This window comes from Amborella trichopoda, chromosome 11, assembly GCF_054954075.1.
Source record: "Amborella trichopoda isolate Santa Cruz 75 chromosome 11, AtrichopodaSantaCruz75HAP2 v2.0, whole genome shotgun sequence".
In the NCBI taxonomy this organism is placed as follows: domain Eukaryota; kingdom Viridiplantae; phylum Streptophyta; class Magnoliopsida; order Amborellales; family Amborellaceae; genus Amborella; species Amborella trichopoda.
The window spans coordinates 42,026,180-42,049,815 of NC_142346.1; the positions used below are offsets into that span (position 1 = coordinate 42,026,180).

A 23,636-nucleotide genomic window follows, 5' to 3' on the forward strand; every position below is an offset into this window, starting at 1 on the left:
TCCCTACTGCTAGGAATGAGGTTGAGGTCAAGGTGGTAGCAATACTTGTGACTCAACTACTAGTCTGGATTTCGATTCCTACTTGTGCTAACCCCTTTCGATACTTGTGACTCAACTACTAGTCTGGATTTCGATTCCTACTTGTGCTAACCCCTTTCGAAAACTACCAACGGTCCCACTACTAACCATTTAACGCTAAAAAAAGAAAACCGCCATTCCTTATGTAGGGTTATCGGGAACCCCTAGCTTGCAGAACTGGGAATCCCAAACATCGAGATCGCACCTAAGATCGTGTACATGATTAGCTAAATGTAAAGTAGATGAATACACTATAAATCGAGTGCAATAAATAAAACAAACACAAAAAAGACATACCACAACAACAAAAGATTTATGTGGTTCACCCTATAGGGCTACATCCACGGCCTCGACAAGTAGAAATCCACTATCACAATGAAGATTACAGTTTTTTATTACAAGATAATACTTATCTCTAAACGTCTGTAAAATACCATCATCGGTCTTCCCTTCTAAATCCGCTCTTCCGATCGATCAACACTGTTAGTCAACATCCTCTTTCCCATCACAATAACGCTAATGAAAAGATAACATCTAGAGCAATGTAGATATTTTCTCTCTTTAGAAGTGGAAGTTAACCAATCCAAAACTCATGCGAATACTGCCCCTCTCTCAGAGACCATGTCTCTCTCTTAAAGACCTCTATATTGGAGATCTATTTTTATAACCCCCAAAAGGGTGACCCTCAAATGATGAGTATTATGTCGACTTTTACTCTCTTATAAAGACAGCTCTTTATAGCTTATAAAAAATATCACCAAACCCAACACCCTACAGTTATGGCCTCCTAACTTCACCTACTCTATAGCTAAGGTTTTCTGAGAATGTGATACATGTCATCCTTTCCAACCATGTTCATCTGCTCCATTGCAGTAGATAAATAGTGAATTCCAAGATCATATAAACCCGATTAAGATTGAAAACATGATGAAATTTATGTTAAAAGAGGCAAAACCCTGCTTCCAGGAGCATCGCCATGGTTAACTTTTCTCAATGATATCTCAACCAACTTCAATTTGATTTGTTTCTCGGTATTCATTAGTGAACCACCTATCAATTTTGCGAAAAAGGAAGATCAGTCTAGGGCTCTAAATTGCTTAAAAGAATCGAGAAATTCTAAGAATTCTTTAACGGCTGTTTCCCTCAGCCTAATTTTATCCTGAGAGTAACATTCTTCCCAAACTATTGCATCATCAAAACAGAATACATGTTGAGGGTGTATACTACTTTAAAGACAATGGGACCAGTCCATGACTCTAAGCAATTGCACAAACAAAAATGATTTTGAAACTGAGTTATCTCTGTTTTGAGTCATGTTTTGCAAAGCAAAACACTATCTCGACTCTTTTGGCAATGGACCCAAATCCCGGTGGGTCCAGGTTTAAAACTTGGACCCAGACACTATTTGGGTCAGGGTAGACCCAATCCGAATAGTTTTAATATGTAAATAATATTTAATATATAATTATTTAATACTAGTTAAATAGATATAACTATATATTTTTAATTATAATAATATAGGGTTTTATTGGGCTACACCACTTTGTGGTGTACAAGTCCTCAATATTTTTGGACACTTAGATACATTTATCCTATGGTGTAGTAACTTTTTGTCTACATGTATTTTAAGTAATTAATCAAAAGTAAAGTAGAAATTAATAATAGAAACAAATGCATTTATTAACAATAGTGGACAATCCCATCACGAACATGGTATGTGACATCACCCTCAATATGCATTAATTGTTTTTTGACTATTAATAAAATGCTACTATTTTTTTATAAAAATATCTATTATACCCTTTTAAATGACAAAATATACCTTTACTTGAAAATTTTTGTATTATAATTCATCAGTATTTAAGTGTTAAAAAATATTGAAGACTTTAAGAGTACACAACACCAAATAATGTAGCTTAATAAAACCATATAACATATATATATTTTATTTTTGGTCGGGTCCCAAAACAGGTCCGGTCGGATCAGACCCGTTGCCAGCCCTACCTTTGAGGGTTTTCCACTTACTTTTTTGGTGACTCTTTGGCTAAAGTATTTAGACAAACTTTATTTTTGACGTGGGTTAAGACTCGATCCACAAACGAGACCATGAACTGATTTCTTGGTCTCAACTTGGTAGTCCTTCTCAAGTAACTTTATTAACATGTATTGTGCCTCTTGGATTTTACTTAATGTAATTTAGTGCCATTAAACACGTTATTTGGCTTATCAGATAGCAAGATTTATTTAATCTATATTATTTGGTAGTATCAAGATATCACACGCCATCAAACATACCCAAAAAATTTCAAATTCGAAAGGATTGTAATTTGATCAATTTTTTTTTTGGAATTTCATGCTTGTAAAATGGTGGGCGGAGTTCTGTACTACGTGTGCTCCTTGATTTCACATGCTTGACCTTCATAGGAACACATTGTGCAATATTAGTAATGCATAGGGCTATTCTTCAATGTAAGGGAAAAATACCCATAAATTGTTCCGCATTTCAAATGAGGATCACACTATTTTGTATCAATATTACGGAACAATTAGGGATGTTTTTGTAATTTGATACATGCAAAGTATTTGAGTGTAAAAATACCCTTAGTCGTTTATTATTTAACAATGAGTTTTTTATTTATAATGCATACTAGGTAGTGATATTTTTTTCATTCGGTTGAGGCTTCTAATGTCAAATTACATATTCCGTGTCTAAATACAAAAAAGGACAATTTAGATATTGTAAATCTTTTTTATTGAAGAGGTATCTAATTGAAATTAAAAAAAGAGAGACTACATAATAAAAAAGTTGCCAGATAAAATTTGACCCCTTTAATGATATTGTCAGGGGTTTTATATCCTTTAGTGATATTTTCCATTAATTTTTTACTTGGGGGTTGAATGTATGAAGAAATGGTTTTGGTGTCTAAGGTGTGATTTAAAAAGTATTAAGACAGCATGCTTAGAAAGTATAAATTAGGTGGTATTCATAATTTATCCAAAAACAATCGTTGTGTTATTGGTATCTTTTGACTCTATATTTGAGAAAGCTTTTTGTTTGATCCCAGCCGCATATAAATTATATGCAATCACACTTAGTAAAAAATTGACTTGAATCGACGGTTAGGATTGGTTTTGTTATAATATCATGTGAAAACAATGTATGATTTTTTTTACAATATGTTTTTGGCTTAAAATAAATGACCGCAATGCTTCTAAAAGTTTTAGGGGTTTTTTGGTAGTTTTTTTCATTATAAATATTTTTTTTTATTTTTATCATGTGCGACTCCTTCAACTGTACGCATGACCTGAATTTACTGAAGAATGATTTATAAAATAAAGATGAAAGTAAAGCGTTCTAAACTGTCAACATCAAGATCATATGCTTGAGAATTAACTTCTGACATTACAACTCAAGTTATCTCAGCCATCTATTCAGATGCGATGATCGAGATACGGGTCATGCATACTATACATATATGTGAGCTTTCCCTTAATTTTCTTAGCAAAATAGCCATTGTCGAGCACTGAAGAATCAAGCTAGGAGGGCTTTGAGAATGGGTTGGCGTGGTGGGGGTGGTAGCACCTCTAGTGCCCTAACTAAGGTCTTTTCATTTTCATTCAAAATATTGAAAAACATTAAAAAATAACTTATAATTTTAAAAAATAAATTAAATGATAGCTACTAAATTACCCGTCAAACTACTGTTCATCCCCACTAAATTTTTTCAAAAAAAAAAAAAAAAAGGAAAAAAAAAGAAAAGAAAAGCAAAGCAAGGAGGGCATAATCGAGAGGCTAAAGGATCATGTGCTCTCGCGGGAGGGTGTAAAAAATTTGCTCCCTCGGGTTCCAGAATCATTGAAATTGAGTCCAGAGAGATGCGGAGCGGGAAAAAAAGCGAAACGAAAGAACGGGCCTCCTGGAAGAAGCGGGAAAGGAAATAAAGAACCAGGGCAGAGAGGGAGAAAGAGAGAAGAGAGAGAGGGTCTCTCTTAGAGAGCGATAGAGAGAGGAAAATGGCTCCTGTTATGCAAAGCTCCCACCCATGGGTGGAGAAATAGTGAGTTCCTCTTCCCGTTACCTCCCCAATCTCTCTCTCTCTCTCTCTCTCTCTCTCTCTCCTGTTCTGCTAATATAGTAATGTTGTTGGTGGACGATGGAGAGATGAAAGGTGTAATTTTTTGCAGCAGGCCGAAGCAGGTGAAGGATGTGGCTCACCAGGATGAAGTCGTCCGTGTCCTCTCCAACACCCTCCAAACCGCTAACGTATTCTCTCTCTCTCTCTAGAATTTTACAGCAGTAACCTTTATCTCTCTCTGTTAATATGGTATACATATCTATATTCGTAACCCTTTTGTCCTATTTTCTTTCTCTAAATTTCCCCTCTCTTTTAGGTGTATGCGTATTAGGGATTTTAGCATCTTTGTCAATCTCCCTAATTTTTCTCTCTTCATCTGCATTTTGATTCTACTGATTTTTATTTTTATTTTGGATATTTGACAGCTCCCTCACATGCTCTTTTATGGTCCCCCTGGAACAGGGAAGACCACCACGGCCCTTGCCATTGCTCACCAGCTTTTCGGGTTCGTGTTTCTCTTCTTTCTCTTTCTAATATTTGTTTACATTTTATTTTGTATGCTTGAAAGAATTGATCCTTGGACGGTTTTACATCCTGTGATGAGGTTGTCAGTTGTTTAATTGTTGAAGGAAATATCCTTGAATCATTTTGATCTCATGTAGAGGAAAGTTATGATTTACTGAATATGACCATTTCAGTGCAAGAGACATTCAAACTGGATAAATAATTCTTAATTTCTTACTGTTCATTTCTAGTTTTATGAAATTTCTTTAAATGGTTATAAACTAGTTTATAAACTTATGTTGATTTTGATGTTTCGTAAATTGCCCCCCGCACTCTCTCAAAGCTGTCAATGCTTTTTGTTTTTTTTTTGGGTAAATCAGTGAAGTCAATGCTTTTTTAGTTTCTCGGATTTGTTTTTTTAGCTGGAGTTTTTGTTTGTTTAACTGTTTCTCCTATTTATAGTAATCATTGTTCCACATATCGCCTGAAATGAGTTGTGTAAAAGATCTGAGATATGCAATCCCTGTGTTTTTATGTAACTGGTGATATGTGTTGGCCTGAATTTGCTAAATTAGCCAAATCAATCCATCGAAGCTCTATACAGGTTAACATTATAAAAAAAAAAAAAATCCATCTAAGCTATATTAATCTCTGTATGATTTTGTTTATTTGTGCCCTATTCATGTTGTTTTGGCTGATTTGAAATGCGACATCCTTTCATTCATTTATGCATTAGGTGTTTATGGATTGTTTGCTTCTTAAATTCGTAGTTTGCGATGCCCTGATACTTCACAAAGTCTTGAATTGGTTTCTGCCCTTGTATGGATCAGATGACTCATTTCTGCCCTTGTATGGCCATATCCATGTTAGTGGATTTTGTAGTACTCTTCTTTAGTAAGAGATTTATATTTGTAAATTTCTATTTTGTTTTTTTGTTTGAACTTTTTTATAGTATTTTGAGTTTCCTAGTTATAGCTGTCCATGAGTTGGAATTTTTATGGGATATATTTTATTGGAAAACATGCATTGGTCAGAAAACACAACAATCTTGTAACTTCTTAGCATAATTTCTCAAGTTTTTTAGTTAAGTACGTCGTATATTGAAGCAAAGGCTTTAATCTCCACTTTGGTGATGTTCAGGCCTGAATTGTACAAGTCCAGGGTTTTAGAGCTCAATGCAAGTGATGACCGTGGGATCAATGTGGTGCGCACAAAGATCAAAGGTTTTGCAGCAGTTGCTGTTGGATCAGGAAACCCTAATAGGTTTGGAAGTTCCCTGTTATTTTGCCATGACTAAGTGTCTTAAACCTCCATATTATAACTTCTTATCTTATGATTCTTTTTTTTGATTGAAATTTTTTTAGTGGATACCCATGTCCACCGTACAAGATTATTATCTTGGATGAGGCTGATTCAATGACTGAAGATGCACAGGTATTTCACATTATTCACGCTATTGTTTTGATTTTAGCTGCTTTAATTGCCAACTAGAATTGAACTTGATAAAAATACAACCTGCTAGAATGCGCTGAGGCGAACATTGGAAACTTACTCCAAAGTTACAAGGTTTTGTTTCATTTGCAACTATGTTAGCAGGTATTTTTCCTTCACCTTCTTAGGGGACTTCATTTTTTCGCATAAAAGCTTTAAGTCATATATGAAGAGCTAAAGATTTTAAATGACCTGCCATAGAGAAAAAGATTTACGCGTTTTATTTACAAGATTGTGTGCCGTGAAGGATCATAGAACCACTTGCCTCAAGATGTGCAAAGTTTAGGTTTAAGCCACTTTCTGAAGAAATCATGAGCAGTAGGATATCTCACATTTGCCGCCAGGAGAGTCTTAATCTGGATTCAGAGGTATTGATATACACAATGTTTTTTATAATTTGCGATGTTTCTAGTTTGTTATGGATTTCAACTCAATCTTCTTTAGGAATTCGTTTGGAAATATTTTAACTGTTTAACATCTGTTTTTTTTTGAACTGTGGAGTTTTTAGTTCGGTAAAAAAATTGTTTCTTATTTTATCTACTTTAGCATGTATTTCCTTCTTTAACTGCATCCATCTTTAAATGTTTATCCATGTAGGCTCTTGCAACTTTAAGCTCTATCTCTGATGGGGATCTTCGTCGAGCGATAACATACTTGCAGGTAAAATAAATACTAGATATAATCTTGTTAGATTGATGGTTTGGATTGTGTTCCTATCAATTTAGGAGTATGTAATTGTAAGATTTATGCCTTAGTGTTTCTCAGTGTTGTAGTTGACTATGCTCATTCTATTATTACAAGGTCCTTGGGGCTGAAAGAGGGGGTTCAGGAGGGTGATGAATTTTTATTGGCATGTACTAGAGATAAGAAATCAAATACGCTTAAAAGAAAGAAAGAAATTATAAACAGAACTATATGACTAGTTACATGTCATTTTGACACCTTGTTTCATCTGGCATGTACTATTAATTGACACTGAAACCATATTATTTCTGTGGTTTCAATTGCTTGGTGCAATGGTTTGCCCTTTGTGCGTAAATTTGGATTTCTTAACCTGTTCAGTCCCAAAACTTTTGCATTGTTGATACTAGAGAATTGAATTTTGAACATCTAATAGAAGTCCAGAAGAAGGGTGCCCAGAGAAGAGCTTGGACAGTGTGATCACTACTATGTTTCATGAATCTGTGGAGTTCATATCATTTATCCCTACATGTTCTTTGGAAGCAAACCTTTTCATGGATGTTTGATTTATTCTTCCACGGGGAAACAAGTTTTCAGTGATGCTCACCTGTAGATGTAACAAGAGATTTATGACGCCTTTTTTTGGGGCTGATGCAAGTCATATAATTAATGAAAGCAACGTTCTTGAGAATTTACTTAAGGGCTATAAATGCTACCATGGATTTATTTCTGTCCTTGCTTGATTATTACAAATAAAATAACAACACCTTACGCACGAATTTTTTGGGCATCTGCTACCTTCCTAATAATTCCAACACTAATATCTCATCGTAATTTCTCTTGTTCTTTTGTTAAGAAAATGTTGCAAAGATGGATGAATGAGTCAGTCAAGGCTAGTGGGCAGTTTTATGCACACTCTTTCATACTCCTTGGGTCCTTGGAATATGAAGTTATAGTGTATCATATATACTAGAACATGTTCATTGGCAATAAATGCGTTGGCCAATGAGTGTTTGGCAAGTTTCAGATGGTGTAAGCAGCATTCTTTCAAGTGGGCTATGCCTCAAGGTGAGGCACATACCTCTATGACTACAAAACCCATCCAGGATGAGGTGCAGCAGCTGCAGCTTCTCACAAACTTACTTATAAATTGTAAGTACGAGAATAGTAGCATTAGTTATATATACAAATGAAAAAGGCATGTTCTTTAGATACGGTTGTGGACTTAGAAATTAATATTGGAGAGCTAAGTTCTTCAAAACCACACCAAATAAACATTAATAGTAAAAATAAAGAATTTTCTTAAATACTGAGAGGCATTTGTAAGTTTAATCTTGGATGGAATGAATAATCAAAACCAAGATTTGGGTTGTCTTCAAATTCCTTACTCCTGATATCTCCTTGCAACCAGAGTAGGTGATATATACATACATACATACATAAATACATATTGTATACACACACATGTACATACGCACACACATACAATAAGTGGAGCAAAGTATCAACAGTGATGCTATTTTGCGATTGTAGAGTATTTTTCTTAATGTTTCAGGTTTGATATACTACTTTGTGGATGGCCTACTGATACGTTCCAAGATAGCTTTCGAGATTTTGAGGACCTATGTTCAACTCATTGGACCTGCATGCTTGGAGAGAGTAGAAGTTCATTATTTTGGCACATCTAAAGAGAAAATTCATGACTATGAGATGTGAAACTCTACACCAGTTACATGACCATGTTAGGCTCTATTGGTGCTATTCTAGAGAAGTGTGGTAGGTGAGCAAGAACAGAAGTAAGAAGAATGGACAAATTGGTGATCGATGAAGACTGAACGCACATGGAACTGAAACAGTGAGGAAACAGGGCTTGTTGGAACAAACAGTTAATGGAGAAAAAGTGATGGCAGTAAGTGTTGAGGGGAGGCCAAGAGAAATCCACTGCAAACACGATAGAAAGTTAAGCAGATTGAGGTCCTGAGTAGTTACAGGGGCGATTTTGATTAATAGGAGCATAGTATTAAGATGTAAGATAGAGCTACAATCCTCTGTGACTTAAATAAGTTTGCTGCTATTTCCTAACGAAGAAATCTATATTCTGAGTATGAAAACACTTTTAGAAGTGATAGATATCTGTTTTGGGTCTTGACTTATGGCAGAATCAGGAGTTATGCATCAAATTGCTCAGTGAGAACCTTTGTTGACTTTTTTGGGAACAAAATGGAGATCACCCTATCCCCTTTCTTACTGAGAGAATTTTGATGATTAATGTTGACAAAGTTCCACCCAGTAAAAAATTTCTTGATAGAGGGTTAACAGATAAAGATAGCAATTTGCTTAGCCTATCATTGGCAAATAGTCTTATAATTCATTGGTTGCATGATCAATGAAGTAGGGATATCTTTGGACTCCATGGTTAGGGTAGCCAATGAAGTTCTTAGTAAAAAGGAATGGAAAAGGATGAGTTTAGAAAGGAGACAAATGAAATCAGAAAGCAAGAGAAGCCAATAAAGTCCAGCTTTGAATGGTCTGTTAAATGAGGAGGTCTGATAATGATCATTGAGGCATGTAGACAGAAGAAAAGCATAAGGATCAAAATGTGATTGTGGGTAATTATCACGTGACAAGAAATTACAGTGTCTATAGTCTTGTACAGATCACCTTTGACCAAGAATCATTCCAAAGCCCATATTAAATGACACTGAACTTGCCATATGCAGCGCCATGCAAGGGGGGGGGGGTGTGTTCATGTATTTTCAACTTTGAACTTATGAGGTTCGAGAATCAAATGGAACACTGATGAGGCCAACTGTTATAAAAAATTAAGAAGGAATTTTTTTTTCTTTTTGAAGGAACTTCATGTTCTGGAGAACATGATCAACTCCTGGATTTAGGAGGCCATCAATAGCATGATGACAAAGAAAATAGGGAAAATATCTCCGTAACCCCCCAAAACTAGAATCACTATCTTAGTATCCCCTCCGAACTAACAAAATTACTTGTGGCATAAGATTCTTCAAAAAATATTTCTTCACATCCCCTAACCCCTTACTCCCCAAGCTTTTTAACTTTGACCCAATGTTGTCAAATTCACTTCGGAGTCTTCTTTGGTTTGGTCAGAAAAATGAAGCAATTCGGTGCTTTCGTCGATTTGGGGAAAGACTTCGGACTTTTCTTAAAAAATTAATATAAATATAATGTATATTTATAATAAAAATATATTAAAATAAAAATATATTAAATTAAAAATTTCAAAAGGAGAAAAAAGGAAAAAAATACATTTCTTTGATATTCTATAGTTCAATTTGTTGTTATTAATGAAGGTAGATGTGGTTGAATTTTTTATATTACATGGAAGCCTAAAATGTCCCCAATTAATTGGGAAAACTGAAAAGGCTAAAATGATGATGAAATGGAAGCCTAAAATGTAACTTATAGTATTTTTCCATTTATATGTTTTAACCAAGGTTAATAATGTAATTTTACTTGTGCGGAGTACGGTTTTTTCTCACAAAGGGTAGGGACGTCCTCCGCTGTAGGGACATCCTCCGTTTTGTAAAACAGTAAAGACCCATCCTTGCTCAAGGGCCGAAGTCCTCTTGTAGGCTGTTAAAGATGATTGGATGTCTTAAACTTTTTCAAAATCCTGAAAAGAAACTCATCTTTGGTAGATATGATGATTATGTCCCTCATAGTACAGTGAATCTCAACAATCCAATAAGGTATACATGAGGTTGCATGTCATCAAGTCGTTTTGCTTCACCGAAGAGGCCGAAGCGGCTCAATAAGACCGAAGCAAATAAGGTATACATGAGGTTGCATGCCATCAAGACCTTTTGCTTTGTCGAAGAGGCCGAAGCTTCGGCCGAAGCGGCCAAATAAGACTGAAGCGGCCCAAAGTACGCTGAAATTGACCGAAACTGTAGTATCAGATTTCGCTTCGCTTTGGTCCCTTCAACAAAGATCCTAATCCCATTGTTTTCCTTTTTATTCCTACCTCTTAACTTCCCAATTGTTTGTCACAATAGCTCTTACTCTCTCTCTTTCTTATGCCCCATCTTCGCTGAGCAGCCCCCCTCTCTCTTTCGCCTCATCCTCCCCCAAATTGGCACAAGTCTTCCCAATTTGCAGTAAAATGAAAGCAAAAAACATATGCTCCCCCCCCAAAAAAGGAGAATGGTGATGAATAGGTGAGAGAGAGCTAGAGAGGATGGGAGAAGATGAGGTGTGAGAGAGAGAGAGAGAGAGAGAGAGAGAGAGAGAGAGAGAAGATGGGGTGAGAGAGAGAGGTTAAGAGCCATTGTGACACACGATTGGGAAGTTAAGGGGTGGGAATAAAAAGGAAAATAGTGGGACTAAGATTTTTATTTGAGGCAAAGATGAGGGGTTAATGTTAAAAAATGCCAAGAGTTAGGAGGTATGAAGAATTTTTTTCGAAGAATTCTGTCGCCAGTGATTTTGATGTTTGGAGGGGATACTAGGATAGTGATTCTAATTTCGGGGGGCATGGAGATATTGTCCCAAGAAAAATAAATCTGTACGGAAATGGATTATGCAAATGAGCTCGGGGAGATGATAAACCATGGGAGGAAGGTGGAGGAAAACATTGATCTTTGGATACTTACCATAACCTAGTCACACAAGAAAAATGTTGGCGTGAAAATCCTAGGATGTTTTGACCTAATCCCAGGGATAGAAAAGTGGTCTTTTTCCAATATGGGAGCATGAGGTGATGAACTGACGATAAATGATGTTACGACCATTAGGGTTGGGAGATTGTTTTTTCAAGAGAATAGGGAGGTCAAAATAGTGAATTATATCAAAAGAACACATGGGTCGAATGGTGGTATATCCCTGGTTGACTGAATCAAGCTTTTCATTATCATGGGATTATGTCATTTTGCTGGATAGTAATTATAATAGTGGAATTAAAATCAGTGGTTTTAAGTTTATCTTTGGATGTATACATATGCAGAGGTGTGGTTTATAGTATTATATGTATCTATGTATATGTGTGTGTGTGTGTGTGTGTGTGTGTGTGTGTGTGTGTGTGTGTGTTTGTAGACACACATAAACACACACAAAAGATGAGGTTGATGAAGTATCGTGATACTAAAATACTACACATATAGTATATTACAATAGTACTATAGTAATTTATTATATGGTACTATAGTACTAATATAAATAATATATTACTTACTATAGTACTAATATAACTAATGGTCTAATAAGGGTGAGGGCCTTAAACTTTCCCTTAGCTCGTCCCAAGCTTGGGCAGAGGAAGTGGGTTGTGTTAGGTAGGCAGCTAATGCAAAACTTTGCCACATGTTATCAAGAATCCTGAATCTATGAAAAATGGAGGAACATGACTCTTGTAGCCAACCCCAAATCATTGGAATAAGGCTTGGATGATGATGATGGTTTTAAGTTTATCTTTGGGTTAAGCTTCAATGTTGGACAGCTTTTGCTTGGTGTTCTTTTAAGAATTTTGGAAAATGAATTATTGGTTGTGTGTAAAGTTGCGCTAGAGATATCAAAGCTTGTTGAAGTCATTGCTACATTTTTTAGTCTCTGATTGGAACAGACTTGAGGAAATTGGAAAAATTATGCAGCCATTATAGTGCAGTTTTGTATAATATCATTGCTAATGTACAAGACAAGATCTAGAGCCACCATGCCTTTTATTATCAGCCTAGCTGAAGAGAGTTTCTTTAAGGATCATCAGATCTTGGATGGCACATGGGGTGCTCCCCAACTCCTGGACTCCAGACCAATGGTTCAAGTTTGTCAAATGTCGGATGCCATGTAAGGCGCTATGGGTTCTGGTGGACTATGTGCCTCGATGAGGCTGGATCAGTTCATATGTTGACGCTAAATATGAATAAAAGGTGCAAAATTTGTATAAAATTTAGGCAATTTATCAAACTACCCATTAGCAATGAAGTTAATAACATTTTGCCCATTTGCCACTATTCACCATGTGTTTTCTCTATGAGTATTTTGAATTAAATCAAAAGATACAAGCAAATTGTTAAGTTATTCATCTTTCTTGGGTACTTTGATAAATTGCTCTAAAATTTTTTAGAATACAAAGAATATTATGAATGTGTAATTTATACGTTAGTAGGCATTTTAATTTAGTATTTGTCTCTAATAAATATGCTATCTGATTCACTAATAGAGTACCAGAGATATTTCCCTATCTCTATTCTCAAACATAATTGGCATGTAAATAGAATGATCCAATCCATTCATTGATTTCAGCAAAACACAAAGGATGTCAATATACTTAGCACTTAAGTAAGGAAGCAAGCAAGCATAGTATGATAGATACTGTTACAAAGAAATTAGGAATTAGCAACTGAAGCATATAGCCAAATGCTTAGTACTTGGCAAGTACAATCAAGAACCAAAAGTTCTTTTAGTAGTGATCCATGTTGCTGAATCACCTAATCTAGGGGTGCCTCGAAGGATAATTTATAGGCTCAAGGGTGAACTCCTCTATACCTTTTAGTTTGGATCGCGTTACTTAGTGTACTGTGAGGTGGGTTACATGGGTCTGATTTGTCAATAGTGGCTTTTATCATGAATGGGACTTGGAATTCATTGCTCTTCATTTTGTTGATGTTAGCCTTTAGGTTTGGGGGTTGGTTGATTATTTTGGGTCGTAATTTTTTCTTATGTGCCATAAAGTGGGGTTAGGCCTGAGCTTCAATGCTGGCTAAATTGAAGACTATGGGCATGAATGCGACGAGGGTCAATCTTTGGGCAGATAGCTAGCTGCGAGGGGCTGTGTATCAAGACTATTTTCATCTTATTGAAGTTCATCAATTTTCCTCACAAAATGCAACCAAGAAATGGAAAGAAAGCTCCAGTCCTTTAAGCATGCTACTTCTTGTGAGACAAATTCTAGATAGAGAGTTAAAGGACAGTAATTGCTTATGAAAACTACAGTGATTTTTTATTGGTTGCCAGTTGTTTGAATGATGACCTGTTTCACTAAGAAATCTTTATGGCAAGATTACTTGTGAAAGGAGTGTCAATTGATTTCTTCTTTTGAATAACCATGGCAGCAACTTGATCTACAAATAGAGTCTTGCATGTAGACCCAGCTATATTTAAAGTATTAATCTCAGAGATCCAAGTACAAGTATGTCAAAGTTCATATGACTTCTATATGGTTCTGCCAAAGGATAGGAATCAGTGTTTTAGGTTGCATCTGCTATCAACCATGGGATGCACTTTAAGAGGGCCCTCTTTCAACGTTTGTTGTATAACTTCCTTTAATATTCTACATTTGATTATTATGTTTTATGCATTGTAGAAAACCTGTACTCTCTTGCATTTATATGGTATTTATGGTAAAACTGTTTCATAAATTATTATTCTCCATGGTGTGGGGCATCTTCTGGAGGACAGTTTTGTATTTATTAAATCAAACTTCTTCAATGCCTTGATATCTGCTGCTAATTCTGCATCATGGAACATATTTTTGTGAAATAGATATCTCAACTAAATTTATATTTCCTATCCAAGCTTTCTTTTTGTGCCCTTGAATCTCTAAGTGAACCCTTTGTCTGGAAGTTATAATTTGTTTGTGTTCTTTTTTTTTTTTTCCTTCAGAGTGCAGCTCGCTTGTTTGGATCATCTATATCTGCCAAGAATCTAATCAGTGTTTCAGGGGTAACTTATAAACGGCCCATACACTTCTCCGTATTTTCTCTCTCATTGAAGAATTTTTCATTTCAATATCTGGAGCTTTCCTTGGAAGATATTTAGACTGGGATATAATTTATTGGGTCATCTCATCGATTAAGCAAATCATGAACACCAGCCATTCCATTATGTTTCAATTGTCTCCCCACGTCAGTCCACATTGGAAGATTTTTGGGAGTTTTGAAAGCCATGTATAAATGAATTCTCTAGTTTCCCCAAATGCTTGACTCTTATTGTATGCATTTTTGTGCAACACTTAATAGCTGTTAGAGATTGCTATATATGTCTTTGATTCTATGAATCTTCCTTTTGTGCTTATTGAGGCTTTAAAAATCCCCAATCCAGATTGGAATTGGTCGATTTGGTTTATTGATGGGCGGGTGATCTGGGTCTACAGAACCCCCAAAATTGCACGAAGTCCAAACATTTTTAATTTTTTATTTTGATTCTTTTGGTTTCTATGTTATTTAATCCTAGAGATTCGGCTGACCTGGAATGGCCAAGCGGCTGACCAAGTCGGCTACTCTATCTGGGTTTTAGAAAACTGTTGCATACCATGTCATCAGATCAAAGTATTGAGAAGAGACATAATTATTTTCAAGTGGTTTCTCTTTTTTTTTTTGAGCACCATTACCATTAATTTTGTTTCCTTTTTGGTGAATCAGTAGGATTTTAACACCTCTTAAATGGAAAGATAACAGTTATGTCAATATGAGACCAAGGTGCTGCTGGCGCTTAACATCCAACAGGATCTAAGTCATGAAACTTTTTGTTGCAGAATATCTACCCTTAACCATTCCCACCTGAAAGTTTCAGACTCATAATCCAAGTTCGTGTTTAAAAACTTGAACATGGTACTTGTTCTCCTTTGAATCAACTCACCTATGTTTATGATTTTGGAGAAAAGCTCCGTGTCTTGCTTAAGTTTTTTATTTTGGTGAAAAGCTTAGTGGGTTTTTCAATTATAGAAGAAAAAAATAATGGAAAAAACATGATTCAAACTTGAGACCAGGCTTTGTCAGGAATCATTTTCCTCCACAAAATTGAGAATATGTTTTCATAAAGATCCCCAATATTTAATTTAAGAACTAAAAACTGACTGAAACCTTAGCTTTTCATAACCTTGGGACCTTGCGAGTTGAGTTTTCTTCAAGGAGTTGTAAAACCTCGGAATGGATTTTTCCAAATATTATGTTGTATTTGATATTTAACATGGTTTTATTGTAATTTTTTTTGGGGGCATTGTAAACCCCCGAAATGCGTTTTGGTTGATTTAGAGAGAGAAAAAACCCCCAAAACGATTTTGTTTGTAATTTTTTGAAGATTCAAAATTTTCTCAAAGTTTTTTGATTTCTTGTGAAATCGAAAAGCAATGAACCCCATACTTTTTGTGGGTCGATTTGGTTGTAATAGAGGATTTTTGGCTCTTGTGGGGCAACGATTTGAGCCAAGATCTTGTGCACATCAAAAAGGTTCATATATTTCAATTTTTTGGTATATGTTTATATGATATTATCATTTATGAATATTTGCTTTAGTGGTTTTTGTGCCCCTTTTTCTTTGGTTTTTTTTTTTTTTTTTCCTTTGTAAAATTAGTTCAAGAACTTCAAGTTTAGCATTGTATGCATGTTCTTGTATGCTTGATTGAAAAGGACCAATTGACCAATAATGTGTATTTCTTTTTTTGTTAGGATTTTTTTCTGTACTTTTATCTTGAATTTATGGTGGTATGGTGAGGCCAAATTCCATAATGGGTTATTGTTTGTGTTTAATGGCATTTGAGTGAGATGGGTCAACCCAATCTTATTGAAACCTCTGAAACTTTAATCGAAAGTTTTTGTTTGATTATTTCTTAATGTTTGGATTTTAATCGAAATTGTTTGTTTGATTATTTCTTAATGTTTGGATTTTAATCGAAATTGTTTGTTTCTATTTAATTTTCTTTTTTGGTTTCTTATTCTTGTATTTTTTTTTTTTTGAAGATAATGTTTGGATTTGTGCCCCATAAGTCATAGCGGGTTTTTCTTTGTGCTTAGTGGCATTTTACTAAGATTGGGTAACTCAATCTTATTAAATGGCATTTCTATATTTGGTAATTGATATTTGATATATCAATGCATTTATGAATGATGTATCAGCAAATTAGACAATGTGTTTTACTAATATTTCTGAAAATTACAGTTTCTCGGATAATTTAGAGGCAGCCAAATTCCTCTTAATAGCTCCCCTGGGGACTAGGCCCCTAAGTTTCCTAGAAGGCCGCCTTTTGAACTAGGCGTCTGCCTAGGCGGCCGCCTTGCTGCCTAGTCTGCCAGCACCTTTGGCCGACTAGGCGCCTGCATCCGCTTTTTTGAACATTGCTCAAAAGATACCTCTGGACTTTTTTTGGGTGAATAAAGATACCTCTGGACTTGGTTCACTAGACTGGTACCTCTGTATTTGGTGAATCAAGCTTGGATACATTAAACACTGAGCGTCCATCACTTGAAGGATAGCTCTGTATATGCATGTGGTAAGGCATGGATGTCTCAAAGTCTACAGAGCTGGGGAAGGTCATATTATGAGACCTGGACAATATGCATATTGTATTTTAAGTATAATAGAAAGGTTTTCTTAATGATAGACAAACTTTTAAGTTGTAATGAGTTGGTATTGTTTTAAGAGATTGGGTAGTTGTAAACGACCTTCTATTTGGACTCATATGAAATCCAAAATAAAAAGTAAACGAACCCACCTAGCTTGTCAAACAAGAAAAGATGGAAAAATATGAAACATGGAACCCGGGGATTTCACATGGGATGCTACCCTCTAAGAATTCCCCTGCTTGTTTGTGCTCCTTTGCCTGCCACCAGGTGGAGAGTCAGCTTTTCCCTTTATTTATTGACTGTGAGTTGAAGGTAAACTTCAGGTGGTGACAATGAGGTATTCCATAGCTAGGAAAACCTACCACTGCATAAGCCCATGCATTGTACTTGTCATTTTCAAAAGGTAACTGGGGGGCCCATGGGTGGTGTGCTCATCAGAGTGGGAGCCTTGTACTACTCCAAGATCTTGTAGTGACCCCTTGAAAATAGTCGTTCAATTGCCTGGATTTGTTTCCCTATTTTGTAAAGGAGGAGGTAATGAATCAAATGGACATAAATAAAGGTTGTTATCTGAGAGACACACCCAAGATTCGAGAAGCTATTTCTGTTTGATAGAAACAAGCCTTCTTTTAAAAAGATTTGATGACAGTCTTCTAATCAAAGAATAGAGGGAAGATAATGCATACACAACATGGTACGGCATAGCTAAGAAGCAAGGCTTCTGCACATCCATATGGTACACATGATATGGTTGATAGGCTCTTATCCCTATGGATCCTTGTGTGATTTGCATGTTTAGCAGAATAAGGAGGGATATATCAACCCCTCAGTACCCCCTTCGTAAACGGTCTATAAGGTTGGTGTCTTCTTTCTCATAAGATTAATTTGCAACCTTAGCGAGAAGCTATTTCTGTTTGATAGAAACAAGCTTTTGTTTGGGTGATATTGTGATCTAATATGATGTTGACCTTCTAATACTACATGGGGTATGTAGGCCGAAATCATGTTCTACATTATTGGGACAATGGCTGGATATTATGATTCACAATGATTTAAGCCAGACCTCAATTTAGCTGACAACAAAAACTAAGTCTGATTTTTAGTGTCACAGTCCCAATAGCCGGATATTATGATCCACAATGATTTAAGCCAGACCTGAATTTAGCCGACAACAAAACAAAAACTAAGTCTGATTTTTAGTGTCACAAAAACAAGCAGAACCGACTTTTTCATCATTGCGTGAAAGACAGTGTTGCGTAGCTTGAGGTTATAAAGAGATCGAGAATGATCCTTGGGCCTTGTCTTTTGCCCTTAGTATGGCGCTTCTTCCCCATATAGTGTACATGTGAGAGAGAGAGAGAGAGAGAGAGAGAGAGAGAGAGAGAGAGAGAGAGAGAGAGAGAGAGATTGATTGATTGATTGATTGATGCTGGAAATTGATCAGTAGCATCAACGTCAGGTCCTGGAAATTGTGTTATGATTTTAAATTTCGGAATGCAAATTTGATACCTGGCCTGTCCATAGCTCTTTTTTGTCTTACAGAATTAATCTCTGTGAAACTATTCTGAATGACAGGTCATTCCACAGGATGTGGTTGAATCCTTCCTTTCAGCATGCAGGAGTGGTAGTTTTGAGAAGGCAAACAAGGAAGTCGAAAACATAACTGCTGAAGGATATCCTGTATCTCAGTTGCTTTCTCAGGTACATTTCCACTTATAAATGGGAGTCTTCATCGTCATTAGTTATCATCATCAGCATGAACTGACTCAACTTAGTTTTCCAGTTATTTGATATGGTTGTTGGTACGACTGATATATCCGATGAACAGAAGGCCAGGATATTCAACAGAATCGCTGAGGCTGATAAGGTAATCCTAATCGTGGCTGTTCATACAACATGTTACGTCGGTGAAAGCAGGTGCATGCCATGTATTGTGATGGCCAAATACGCCATAGGGGTTTGACATGTGTTTTCTTTATTGTTTAATAATTTATTAGGAATTATCCAAGTTGTTTTTCTCTAATAACTTCTACAGTAGTCCAGTTAGACTGCTTTTTTCTCTAATAACTTCTACAGTAGTCACCCATGTAGCCTTTCTCTTATAATCCTTCTTGGACTAGAAATATTTAGGGTGTGTTGCACACTTAATAAATATCTGGTACTCTCTCTCTCTCTCTCTCACACACACACACACACACACACACACACACACACATGCATGTGCATGCATGCTTATTTCATCCAAGTCACTGCTGTATGTGCTCGCGTGCTTATTTCAACCAATTCACTGATTTCATAATAAAGATTTTTATAGGTTGGGCTGCAAGAGCTTGACTATATTACAAGGTACAACATGGACTGTAAAACAAGATTAGTATGCATACGCATAATGAACTAAAAGGAAATACAATGATTGCATGAACTAAAGTTGGTTTCTTGTTTGAAAAGGGAATGCATGTTGTTTATGGGTATCACAAGTCAATCTTTAGCATGAAGTATGTAACTCCTTGAGCATATATTGCTGTAGTTGGATAACATGTCTAGTTTCTTTTTTGAAATTTACAGTATCTAATTGATGGGGCGGATGAGTACCTGCAATTACTGGATGTCGCGAGCAACACAATGCGGGCTATCTGCAACATGCCTCAGGAGTTTTCTACCTAGTAAGGTTACATTCCTGTGTAAGATTACATTTTCCTACATTATATATTATTTATGACAATGAGTTTTTAGGATTTTTAATCTCTTCAAACGTGAGTTATAAGCATCGGATTAGTGATATCAAACAGTCATTTTAATCGGTGGCTTCTGGCTCAATGGGATATTCTGTCACGTTTTCTATGGCATGAGAATCATGGAATAGATAGAGAAAATTTTGGAGATATAGTTCAATATTTTAATTAATAATTCTGCTGAAAGTTTAGCTGCCCTGTTTTACCTTTTTTCCCCATGTAATATGAGAAATAATGAAATTTGATGTTGGATAGCTTAGCCCCATGTTATATCAATAACTATATTAATCACCATTTCCTGTAGTCTGAGCTCCAACTAATGAACACTGCTTCTTCTCTTGGTCCTTTCTTGTCAATAATGCTTAGAGTGTGCATTCTCATCGGACATGTTATTTACTTTTGTTTTAATCTTTATTCATTCTTATTCTTTGAATGAAAAGGAACAGTGCCGTTCTCTTTCATGGCCATGGGTTGAAAAAATCCATAAATGATAGGTAGGGTTTTTTCTGTTTTCCTTAATAAAACTTCTATCTTTTACTAAGGGCCTTCTGGCCTTACTGAGGACCTTTCTGGATATTCCTTGTGAGTTATGGTTTTGCTATCATAGTTTAGTACAAACTAAGTTATTCACTTTCCTACAGAATTATGGATTACTGATGATTGATCTTATTTTGAATTTGCAGAATATAGGAACTTTAAAGAATATCTATGTCTATCAAGGGGGTTAGTGACTGAACCAGACATTTTTTGTTGAGCATAGAAATTTTTTTTTTGTCTTGTTCTGTTTTCTCTTATTTTGGTCACGAGATTGGTGCTTGGTGGATGAGCCCTGCCCTTCGATAAATCTGGTAAATATGGACATAAAAAAACACTGCCCTAAGCAAGATAATGTTTTTGCTTTGAGGATATATAGTTCCTCAGTGATATGCTCTTTGATCAATTGTCATACTGTCTGTTAAAATTTTTGCAGTGCATCATTCATTGAAAATCTATGGAAATGTTCAGCAGAATTTTAGATATCAGGAAGTATTGGTCTGCTATTCTAATCCAATCTTTGTTTTGGAACAGATTTTCAATTGCATAGTTTTGCCTAGCTTTGTGCGTTGACATTCAAAACATTCGTGTAGCACACGTAGTTTTTTATACAGTTTTACTAACCACAGTTCTTATTTTGAGTGGATTTTGAATTGCTTTCATCTCCTCCTAATTTAATTAGTAAATACAATAATCAATTTTTTTTTAATAGAGGTGAAATAAGTATGAAGGAAAATATGACGAAATGGAAATAATCTACAAAAGTAGCCTGTTAAGAAGAAAATCAGCCGTGAGGCTAAGTTTCCTGGCAAATATTAATCTGCAAGCAAATATCAATGGCAATGGCTCACTTTGAGCATAGTCCAAATGCAAGAAAACTCAAGCAATTTTAACCCACAGACGATGATGGAATACCTAAGATTTTGTTGATGCATTCCTTTCTTTTGAAATCACCTGATATTGCCATGAAATTTGCAAGTTCCAACACTCACCCAAGCAGCCACTAATGTTCACATTATGAAACTGGAAGTTCACATTATGAAACTGGAAAAGCGGTTTCTTTTGCTAAAGATAATTATAAGCATTGCACCGCACCATACTGTTTTTTTGGGCTTTGGAGGAGATCGACATCGTGGTCGTTGTCTATGTACCATTAGAAATATTTGAGGACAGATATGACGTTGACAAGCACCAATCGGCTTTCTTGTAATTTCTTACCTTAGGCTGCAAATGAAAATGAATTTGCATTTTTTTTTTTTTTCTCGATATGCAACGTTTATCTATTGTATTATTTATAAATGTAACTAAATAAAAATGATTTAAAATATTTTTTTAAAAAAATGACCAAAATATGGCTTAATTTATTTTGATCAGTATTTTTTATTCAAAATATTTTTTTAATTAATTTATTTAATCTTGCTTATAAAAATGAACCTAAGACCAAAATTTCAGATTAATATCATTTTTAAATAAAAAATTAGAAATGAAAGACACAATTCATTATTGGCCGTTGGATGAGTATGGTTCAATCTGAACCATCAAAAGGTTCTTGTGTATCTTTTGAGCGTACACATTCCAATACTAACCCATATATTTGTTGGATTCATGTGGCTTTTAAAGGCCTTATGAGTATTTGTAAAATGAAATGATGTAGTGGAACATGAACTCAGTGGCAGTATGGTCCCTCGTGGGCCATACTAAGCAAACAATATTTGTAGATACTAGATTATGTTTGACGATCTAGGTCAGTCGGTTGGAAAAACTGAGAACAGTTTTAATGAGTTAGCCTTTGATGAGGTCGGAGAATATGCTCTGATGAGTGAACAGAGGGATTGTGTGACTTTTGTGTATGATGGTGGGCTACAGAGACGAGGGTCAAAGCTTTATCCATGTGTCATTATACGGCATGCAAATCTATAGATCGTTCTGGAAAGCTAGAAATCCACTTTTTTGGGTGAAGCGTATGCATGTGCGAGATATATCCGTATGCACCATATGAACTATGGTCACGAGATTGAATTACATATTGCATGAGACTTGATATGCTACCTCATGATATATGCATAAGAATGTTGAGAATGTATATGTTGTATGTGCAATAATTGAGTAGGAGCTGCTACAGTCCCGTGTTTTTTTAACTGCTTGGGTATTCAGATATACAGGTGCAAGCTATCTCACAGATCGAGATGATGCGAAGTCTACATCTGGATATATGTTTATGCTTGGAGGGGGTGCAGTTTCTTAGAAATCAAAGACAAAAATGTGACGAAATTATCCACCATGAAGGCAGATCACGTGGTGTGCTGTTTGGTGATCGAGGAGGTTGTATGGATTAAAAAATTTCTTAATCAACTTGACTTTCACCTCGTGCGCTGTGAGGCAGTAAATTTTTTTTGCGATAGCACGGTGACGATATGCGTGTCAAAGGAGTCATAATGCCATAAGAACTTCGAACATGTAAAACCATATTTTTTATCACTTGAGGAATGATGTGAGATTGAGAAATATCGAGATCCAGATAAACTAAATATGCTAATGGTAGCACCTGCTAGTATTTGGCATGCCAAATGGATCAACAGATTATAATGTTGTTCACTCATGGAACCCAAATGTTTGGTGGTGGTTGTATGGTTACAAAAGGGAGTAGCTTATTTGAAGAACTCTTTTGAGCCTATGAACATACGACCCCATGCGACGTGGGTACATGATTGTCTTTTGTGATAATAAGTCTATGATTCACGATGCGATGTGAAAGATGAGTTATGATCATTTTTTAAATGAGATTTGAGCCGTAAAGAGAAAAATGTGTTGCATCTATAAATCATTTTGTGAAAGGATTGATGGTGAAAACCATGATTAATGTATTGAGAGAATAAGTAAAAATGCTTGAGAGGAATTGTAATTGGGAGAGAGAGATGAGAATGTGAGAAAGATAGAATGTAAAGCCTTCAAAAGCCAAGTGGGAGAAGTTGGGTTCATGTGGCCTTTAAAGGCCTTATGAGTGCTTGTAAAATGAAATGATATAGTGGAATATGAATTCAGTGGGAGTGTGGTCTCTCGTGGACCATACTAAGCACATGATGTTTGCAGATATCAGACTGTGCTTGACAATTTAAGCCAGTCGGTTGGGAAAACTCATGTTACCTGGGCATAAAAAACAAATCGAGAAGGGTTCTAATGGGTTTGCCCTTGATGAGGTCGGAGAATATGCCCGGATGAGTAAGCTGAGGAACTTT

General features: G+C 35.7%; 1 protein-coding gene across 14 annotated transcripts; it reads left to right on the forward strand.

Annotated features, from left to right (window-relative positions):
- Positions 1 to 4,060: 4,060 nt before the first annotated feature.
- Positions 4,061 to 22,905, forward strand: EMB1968 (ATPase family associated with various cellular activities (AAA)). Of its 14 annotated transcripts, none has more exons than XR_016044843.1 (14): positions 4,061 to 4,136; positions 4,264 to 4,342; positions 4,580 to 4,659; positions 5,799 to 5,921; positions 6,023 to 6,092; positions 6,181 to 6,254; positions 6,397 to 6,517; positions 6,747 to 6,809; positions 14,457 to 14,516; positions 18,710 to 18,835; positions 18,918 to 19,001; positions 19,700 to 19,815; positions 20,550 to 20,589; positions 22,555 to 22,905. XR_016044843.1 is itself a non-coding variant. In XM_020661729.2 (14 exons), exons 1-12 carry the CDS (start codon positions 4,093 to 4,095, stop codon positions 19,796 to 19,798), a joined length of 1,023 nt encoding a protein of 340 aa, XP_020517388.1. In that variant the 5' UTR covers positions 4,061 to 4,092; the 3' UTR covers positions 19,799 to 19,802; positions 20,550 to 20,589; positions 22,555 to 22,905. The 14 variants fall into 14 exon arrangements, 13 of the variants coding, with proteins under 13 accessions (XP_020517388.1, XP_020517386.1, XP_088708514.1 ...); XM_020661729.2 differs by having other exon boundaries at positions 19,700 to 19,802; XM_020661727.2 differs by having other exon boundaries at positions 19,700 to 19,797.
- The last annotated feature ends 731 nt before the right edge of the window (positions 22,906 to 23,636 follow it).